The sequence below is a fragment of the Ostrinia nubilalis genome, unplaced genomic scaffold (genome assembly GCF_963855985.1).
Source record: "Ostrinia nubilalis unplaced genomic scaffold, ilOstNubi1.1 SCAFFOLD_42, whole genome shotgun sequence".
NCBI classification, from domain to species: Eukaryota; Metazoa; Arthropoda; class Insecta; order Lepidoptera; family Crambidae; genus Ostrinia; species Ostrinia nubilalis.
Window position 1 is genome coordinate 99,228 of NW_026973580.1, and position 8,351 is coordinate 107,578.

The following is an 8,351-nucleotide window of genomic DNA, read 5'->3' on the forward strand; positions in this document are numbered from 1 at the left end:
TGGACTCTACGTAGTCCTTGAGGCGTTTATAGATAAGTCGCTCGTACAGTTTCCCAATAGTGTTGAGAAGACTGATGGGGCGATAACTTGTCGGCTCTGCGGCAGGCTTTCCCGGTTTAGGGATGCCTATGACGGTTGCCTCTTTCCACGCCTGCGGGAAAGTGCAATTGCTCATAGCCGCGTTGAATATAGCGGTGAGCAGGACTATTAGGGGGGCAGAGAAGCGCTTGAGCACTCTATTAGTGATGCCGTCTGAGCCGGGGGCTTTGCGAGGGTGGAGACCCTTGATGAGGGTTTCCACCTCTTCGGGGGTGATGGGGTCTAAAGGGGGGTCGGTGGGGGGAGTGCAGTTTCTCCTTTGAACCTCCGAGTCAACCTCAGCGAGGTGTTCGGGGTCTACCGGAAGTAAACTGGGAGCACATTGGGACTCGAGACTGCTCGCTAGACAGTCCGCCTTTTCGTCGTCGTCGAACGCCGGGGGCAGGCCGGGACGGTTAAGGGGAGGAGTGACTGCTACAGAGTCAGACTTGAGACGCCTGGTCAACTGCCAAAAGGCTAGATGATTCGGCTCGAGGGATTGTACCATAGAGTCCCACCGTTCGTTCCGGAGATCGCGAATGCACTTCTTTACAGCACGCTGCAAAGAGCGCATGCGAACCCGGTTCTCTTCGGTGGGGTACGAGTCGTAAGCTCGGATGGCCGCGTTCTTCTCCGTCAACAGAGCGCGTGCATCAGGCGACAGGTTCCATCTTTGGTGACCCAAGTCCGGTACCTGTCGTGAACAGTCCTTCACGACGTTCTGCACGTGACTGGTGAGGGAGTTGATCGCGCTGTCGGTCTGTTCCGGTGTGCTAATCACATCCGGAATGGTATCTAGGAGGGGGGAAGAGGCCGACTTGAGGCTTTCGCCCAGTCTGCCCCAATCCACCACTACCTTTGACGGGGGTGGGAGGCCTGTGTTCGAATCGGGGCCTACTCGGGGGATTAAACTAATGACCACAGGCCTGTGGTCAGAGTCCAAGGCGTGATAGAGCTCTATAGAGCTTAAGCGAAGATTTATGTTCTTAAGGAGACATAAATCGAGAATGTCTGGGCGGTGTCCTACTATTGCAGGGAAGTGGGTCGGAGACATGGGAGCGATGACGTCAAAGTTCAATCGGTCTGCCAAGGACTCTAGCTGCCTACCGCGGGGGTTTGTGCTAACACAATTCCACGCGGTGTGTTTGGCGTTTAGGTCCCCCGCCACTACGACGGAGCTACCTAAGTTGAGAATCGCCTCTAGGTCGCTAGTAATTAGCGATCTAGAGCGTTCGGGGTTGTTGTTAGCCGGCGCTAGGTAGGCTGAGACTATGACTACAGGCTGGTGACCAGACATGGCCAGCTTGCAGACCGAGGCCTCAAGGTGCTCGAGACGGGGGGGATCCATAGGTATACAGTGCAGTGACCTTTTATAGTAAATGAGAGTGCCACCGCGGGCGGAAGTAGTCCTATCGTTGCGAACTATGTTATAGTTTGCAATTTTAGGATCCCTGATAGAGGGTTTTAGAAAGGTCTCCTGCATGAGAAAGACGTCTAACTGGTGCTCCCTCAGGAAATCAGCGATTTCCATTCTTTGGGATTTGTACCCGTTAGCGTTAAAATAGCCTATTTTCAAGGCTTTTGGTTTGACTCTGCTCTTTGTTTGTAAATCCATTATGGGTTTACTCTGAAGTCCTTAAGGGCTCTGCACAGCGTGCGGGAAGAGTAGGCGACCTGAAGCATAGCCTCGGTATTGCCCTCGGCCGCTTTCAGTGCCTCAACAACTCGTTCGACTTCGTCGAAGTCGATCTCGTTGAAAAATCGACTTAATAAGTCGATTTTGAAGCTGTCGCTAGAGGGGGAGGGGATGGGGGGGCGCGACGCGCGCGGCGGCGCCCTCGCGGCTGAGTATGGGACCGAAGCCGGTGCCTTAGGGGCCTGTGGCTTCGGTTGGGGTTTGGCCTTAGGGGCCTGCGCCTTTGGCGCCGCAGGAGCGGCTGCCGCCGGCTTTGCCCATCCTGCCCAGTGAGGGGCAAGGACGGGGGGGATGGGGGGGGGTGCCGCTCTAGGTAGCGGCGGGAAGTGGGCCGAGGTGGGGGGTCCCGCCGGTGCGGTCTGAGGTCGCGGGGCGGGGGCATTTCGCGGCTGAGTCGTACGACTCGAACGCGGTGCCTTGGGCGCCTTCGGGCACCCGCGATAGTTCGCGGGGTGTCCCGTCTCTCCACAGAGGACGCAGCTAGGCGGCTCTGTGCAGAGTGATAGGTCCTTCGGGCGAGGACATTCGGGGGTGCCGTGGTTACCCAGGCACTTGACGCACCTGGGCTTGGCGAAACAATTGCGGGCAGAGTGCCCATAGAGTTGGCAGCGATGACACTGCCCTGGGGGACCGCGCTTGTGCGGGACTTCGACACGGATGCCGGAAAGTTGGCACAGTGTTTTTATATTAAACACTGCCTTTCCAGCGTCCGTCCGTTCTAATATGGCTAGAACCATGTCGTATGGTTCAGCTTGGCGGCCCCGGTACATTCGATGTACCTCGAGGGCGGGAAAGTTTTGGCTTTTTAGATCAGCCAAGATCTGCGAGGTTTGCAGCTCGCGAGGGATACCGCGTATGATCACGCGCAGAAGTCGCTCCTCTGGGAGCGCGTAGGTGTGAAAACCTACCTTCATGCTTTTCAGCATGGTAGTGAGAGATCTATGATCTCGGGAGGTTTGCACCTGCACCTTGATGCCCTGAGGCGTGGTGCGGGCGGAGAGGTAGTTGACGCCGGTAGCGGCGCACCTCTTTGAAACATCGACCCACTTGTCCTTGTCCTGGATGTACAAGGGGGGTGGGGGGCGCTCTTTCCTCTGAGTAGAGGAGGCCTGAGAGGGGGCGGGCGACTCGGTGGTCGAGTTCGTCGGGGGGGACTGCGGCGCGGGGGCCGCGGAAGCCGCGGAAGCCCGGGGCGGGCTGGCGGGATCGGCCTGGATGTTGGCCGGACGTTTGGCCTTGGGCGAGCTAGTCGCCTTGGGCTTTGACTTGCGGGCTCGCTTGCCGGACTTGCCGACTGGGACGAATTCGTCCGACTGCGAGCCTTCGTCGGATGAGGCGGAGTCTGAGGACGTGGACGAGTCCTCCGATTGAGATCCCTCCGAGGTCTCAGATGGACGCTCTTCCGAGACGTCCATCTCCTCTTCGGGGGCGGAGCCAGAAGCGGCTTCGCTTTGGCTGGGCGGGGGGGAGTCCTCGTTAGTGAGGGGAGAGCGGGGGCGAGCTGGGTCAGCCGGAAGGGCTTCCCGAAGCTCCGGGATCTCTTCGGAGAGTGACTGAATCACCTCCGGGAATCTCGAGGCCAGCGCTCCGAGGAGCCTGACCACAAGGTCGGACGGCGCCATCGCTCGCCCGACCAACAGCTGTTTAATGATTAACGAATTTACTCTGGTTCGCTCGCGTCACGTTCCGCACAGAAGAACCAGGAAGAAACTGTGCGGCGGTCGTGCCTACTCTTGGCCTACTTTCGGTCCCCGGGTGGGATTACCCGGGGGTGTGTGCTTTGAATACCTTCCCGCGGGATAGCGGGAAGGGTGTGTCCTAGGGTGAGCCCTAAGCTTGTAGGCCTCTTGCCGATCTTAATGTGCAAGAGGGGCCCTAACAGCCTCGAATGTAGAGGGTAGCTTCCAGCCGGAGCCTTTAGCGCCCAAACAACACCCGAGGAATGGGATAGAAGGAGAGGGGAGGGGTGGGAGGGAGACAGTCAGGCTCGGCTAGGAGATCCCCCAAGGCCGGTGGTCCTGACCCCGTCCGATTTCAACTTAGTCCTTAAGGGATTAAGTCGGCGATATCGGGTCAACGCCCACTAAGCTTCGTTAACACCGCTAGGTATCCCACTTAGTGACCACTATAAAGAGTGGGTTTGCCAAATCGCGACGCGTTCGAATCCGCGTGCCCGCCCGCGTTATTGTAATAACAACTTACGCGAACGCGCACACGCAAAGAAACAGGAAGCCTAGAAACCGCCTTGAAAAAGGCAGACAGTCTGGGCAAGAGGGAGCGGATCGCAGCGAGACGTCCGAACCGTGTGAGTGCGACCTCTGTTGTCTGTCTGACGCTGTGTCACATCTCTGTCTGTCTCTGTGTCAATTTTTGTTGAGCGCAGAATATTTATAACGGCGCGCGCAAACCCATTAGTGGGGCGAACGTTTCACTGTCAGAAAGAGATAGATAGATATGCACGTCTCGCGCGAAATTTTCAGAAAGAGACACACTTGTCTTTCTCTTTCACTCGCTTCGCGTTGGTTTGTGACAGACCGTGCTGATATAAACGGGAGAAAAAAAAAAAAAAAAAAAAAAAAGTGTTTTTCCTTTTCACTTGGTTAATTAATTTGATTTTTTTTTTTTTTCTCTATGTAGGCAGATGTATGTGTGGTATAAAACGCGTTTCTTTTGGGTAATGGAAAAAAAAAAAAAAAAAAAATTAAACGTCAGTGTCAAGCGCCGGCACCCGGCAGACAGGGCAGTCGGGCGGCGGGATTCTGGTGATTATTATAAAAAGTTGTGAAAGTTGAATGATAATAGGTATATTGTGTTATCATTTTGCCGCTGAAATGGCGAAAAGTGAACGACGACGCGCATCAAATGCAAGACAAGTTATAAGTTAACTCAGGTGGCTACTTGTTGTTGTTGTTATTCGTTAATTCAGTTAGTTGTGTGTGTTGTGCGGTAAAAGCAAGTAAATTGAGAGCGATTTAAACGATAAATGATTATGTGTGCGAACAAACAAAGTGCCAAAGTGATGCGTGTGATGTTGTTGTGGTATCATACACAGATACCTAAATGTGGTTTCTCCGTTCATAATTTCAGTTGGTGGTGCGTGAACAATGTGTGCTGCTGCTGCTGCTGGTGCTGGTGCTGGTGGTGTGGCGGGCGTGCGGGCGGGCGGTCGCTGTCTGCGGCGGCGGCGGCGGCGGCGGCGGCGGCGGCGGCGGCTGGAGGCCTCCGCCGCCCTCTCGCCGTCGTCGGCCGAATATTATCATGAACCGAACGGAACGATGCGATGGGGTGAGTGAGTGTTATTATTAATTAGTTAATTACCCGACTGCGCCAGAAGGAGGGTGGGTTATGTTTTTCGAGTGTAAAACAAAAAACCCAACGGCGTGTAAAAAAAGGAATTTAAAAAAAAAAGATAAAAACAAGACAACTTGTGCCCGTTTCCCATATTCTAATAGGTTTCTATTCCAAATCCGGATTTCAACTGTCAAATTTAATTCAGTTTTAGATAAAAAAATTTTACACATTACTATTAATTAAAGTCTTATAAAAATAATAAACCGAACAGTTATTTTTAAACAAAAACATATTATTGATGTTCGACAGTTGACGGACAGATTTGGATTGGGATTGAATTTATCATAAACAAATTAATGCATTCGGAGGCACCAATGACTAATTAATTATTATGTTGGTGATAAATGTATTTGATGCCTCCGACTGAATTTGTGAACTCTTAACTAAGTTGCCTTGTTTTTATTATATTTTTATTAGTTATTTTTTAATTATTGTTTTAGATTGAATCGATAACTCATAATAATAATTTTTGTGTGTTACTCTCTTGTGAACGGTACCTTGTTGGTGATCAAATAAATAATATTGAAATAGTTGTTGATGCATAAAAGATGCATGTAGTGTGGTGTGTGTGGGTGTAGATAGGGGGTGCCTATATTATGTATACCTACATTAATTATTTAGTAATTCATGTGTTTGTTTTTCAGGACAGCAAGCAGCGGAGAGCAGGACTCGGCCTGCCTGCCTCTGTATTTAAAATGTGACTCGTCTATCGCAAGAAACACATGTAAGTACATGTTTGAATTATTTGTTAGCCCTGAAAAGGGCTTTTTAAAACTTTCGACGCTCCTCGCTGCAACCGCAGCCTCAGCCTCGGCCGTTGTTATGATGATGATGATGATGGGGTGTGTCAGTAGTACCACCACCAACACCACCATTACCCACGACAACACTGGCGGGCGTATGGGCGACACAACAAGTTGCTGCTGCTGGCTGACGCGCGCGGCGGCGGCGGCTGCTTACTTCTTGCCGGCGGACGCCTTCTTGGCCGCGGGCTTGGATTTCGGTGTTGCGGCGGCCTTCTTCGGTTTGGGCGCCTTGGGTTTCTTGGTTGGCGGTTTGGCGGTCTTCTTGGCCTTCGGCGCGGCGGCGGCCTTACCCTTGGCGGCGGCGGCGGGTTTCTTGGCGGCGGGCTTCTTCTTCGCGGCGGCCGCCTTCTTGTCCTTGGTGGCGGCGGAGGGCTTCGCCTTCGAGGGCGACGATGCGGCGCTCGAGGCGGCGCCCTTCTTCGCCTTGCCGGCGGCCGACGCGGCCGTCACCTTCTTGGACTTGGCCGACGCTGCGGCGGCGCCCTTGGCGGGCTTGCTCGCCGCCGGCTTCTTGGATGCTGCAGATTTGGATTCCAATTTGAACGAACCGGAAGCGCCCTTGCCCTTGGTCTGGATCAAAGCGCCGGACTCGACGGCGCTCTTCAGGTACTTCCTGATGAAAGGTGCCAATTTTTCAGCGTCCACTTTGTACTGAGCCGCGATGTACTTCTTGATGGCCTGCAGCGAGGAACCGCTGCGCTCCTTCAACTCTTTGATGGCGTTGTTCACCATCTCGGACGTCTTCGGGTGGGTGGGCTTCGCTTTCGGCTTCTTAGCTCCTCCGGTCGCCGTCGCCTTGGGTTTCTTCGCGGGCGTCGCCGGAGCCGGTGCCTCGGATGCCACTGCTGTGTCTGCCATTTTTCTTTTTGTTATTTTGACTGTTTACGTGAACGAATCAAAACAATTAATTTCAGACGATGCTGCTGCTGGAACGCGACGAGCGAGCGAAACAACGAACGTACGTACTGCGACTGCGCGCGCGCGGAACGAGAGAAAAGAGGATGGATAGAGCGGTGTGTTAGAGCGGGACAAAACTTACGGTGCGAAACGACGCGTCATGGCAATACCGTAAGGAGAGCCTCTCTGTAGCTAGATGTTTTCTCGTACGAACACTTGAAACTTTTCACTAGCATGCATCTGAAAAAAATTAGTTTCGCGAAAAATTATTCAACATATTAGAGAATTTAACGCGTCACTGACATCTCCTATAGTGCTCCCGTGCGTCTGTGATGTATATGTCACTGTATGAATCACGATTCGAACGCTGCACGCGTTTATTTTCAACATTGCCAACCGGACCGACCGAGGGTCGTGTTTAAATGTTGTTTTTCTCCATTTATACGGTTATGATCGATATTTTTTCATGGACAAATTGAAAGCGAACATCCCAACGACCATACGCATCGATGAATCGTCAATATTGGTATCGCTTCGGACCGTATTTATCGCAATAGACTCGGGGGTCGTAAAACATGAACGGCGGCCTCTCCTGTGTCGTTTGTTAGGGCAGGCGATCTCGTAGTCATACGAACTACCTATGTTATGCTATTAAAATAATTGTAAATGTATCGATTGTGCTATTATAATATGAACATAATAAAAAAAATTAATTTTTCACATCGAGACACGATAATTGTTTTGACGAAAGCGCCGCCCGCCATCTACAGCCGTCGCACCGTTCACAGACAGTGGGACGCGGGCGAGTGAAGATTCTTGCACGTCCATGTAAATAAACAAAATAATTTTACTGGGCACCTTATGCGTACTAGTAACAAAAAAAAAAAAAAAAAAATACGTTATATGGTACCTACACAATAATAACATTATTTATTTTTTATTCCGCAGGGACGGAGGAGTGTGGTACCTACGCGGTGCCGCGCTGCCGCCGCAGATTGATGGCGAACGAATCGAATCCACCAACGACGAGGCTGGTCACAGGTGCGACAGTAATATTTTATTATAATATCTATTTATTATTTTCACATAAATTTTGCTGTTGTATTATTTAATCTATATGAGTGATAATATGAAATGAAACATTGGTATAATGTATAATTATGTACCTACTCTAAAGACGTTTTATGACATTGACGCACTTATTTATAGTAATTGTTATTACAAATAAAATTTGTTTGACTTATTTAATATATTTTTTTTACAAAACCCCATTTTTATACTTTCCACAATATTATTCCATAGCCCCGATTGAAACGTTCCAAATTTCGACATCAACAATAATAATTTACCTATCCATTCCATTCCCGTGCCCCCCTAACCTAACATATTGTGTAATGACGATGAAAGAAGTACATACATTTATTTTCTCAAACTCTTCTTATTTGCATAGTACAGGCAGGTAGGTATATTATATGTATGTATTTATGTGCTGGCGGCACCTAGGATAGGATAAATTTATGCGT

At 50.9% G+C, this 8,351-nt stretch overlaps 1 protein-coding gene and 1 long non-coding RNA gene across 4 annotated transcripts; one reads left to right on the top strand and one right to left on the bottom strand.

The window, feature by feature from the left end:
* The first annotated feature begins 4,956 nt into the window (after positions 1-4,956).
* Positions 4,957-8,071, top strand: LOC135087516 (uncharacterized). 3 transcript variants are annotated; one of them, XR_010260858.1, is made up of 4 exons: positions 4,957-5,059; positions 5,770-5,849; positions 6,846-6,999; positions 7,777-8,071. It is a non-coding gene; the product is annotated as an uncharacterized LOC135087516 (long non-coding RNA). The 3 variants fall into 3 exon arrangements; XR_010260857.1 differs by lacking the exon at positions 6,846-6,999 and having other exon boundaries at positions 4,957-5,063; XR_010260856.1 differs by lacking the exon at positions 6,846-6,999.
* On the bottom strand, positions 5,874-6,839 carry LOC135087509 (histone H1B-like). Its single transcript, XM_063982227.1, has one exon. The coding sequence runs from the start codon at positions 6,787-6,789 to the stop codon at positions 6,082-6,084; it is 708 nt and encodes a 235-aa protein (XP_063838297.1). The 5' UTR covers positions 6,790-6,839; the 3' UTR covers positions 5,874-6,081.
* Positions 8,072-8,351: the final 280 nt, after the last annotated feature.

Bases quoted from the DNA above. Each gene is read 5' to 3' on its own strand.
- LOC135087509 (XM_063982227.1), bottom strand. From the start codon at position 6,789: ATGGCAGACACAGCAGTGGCATCCGAGGCACCGGCTCCGGCGACGCCC.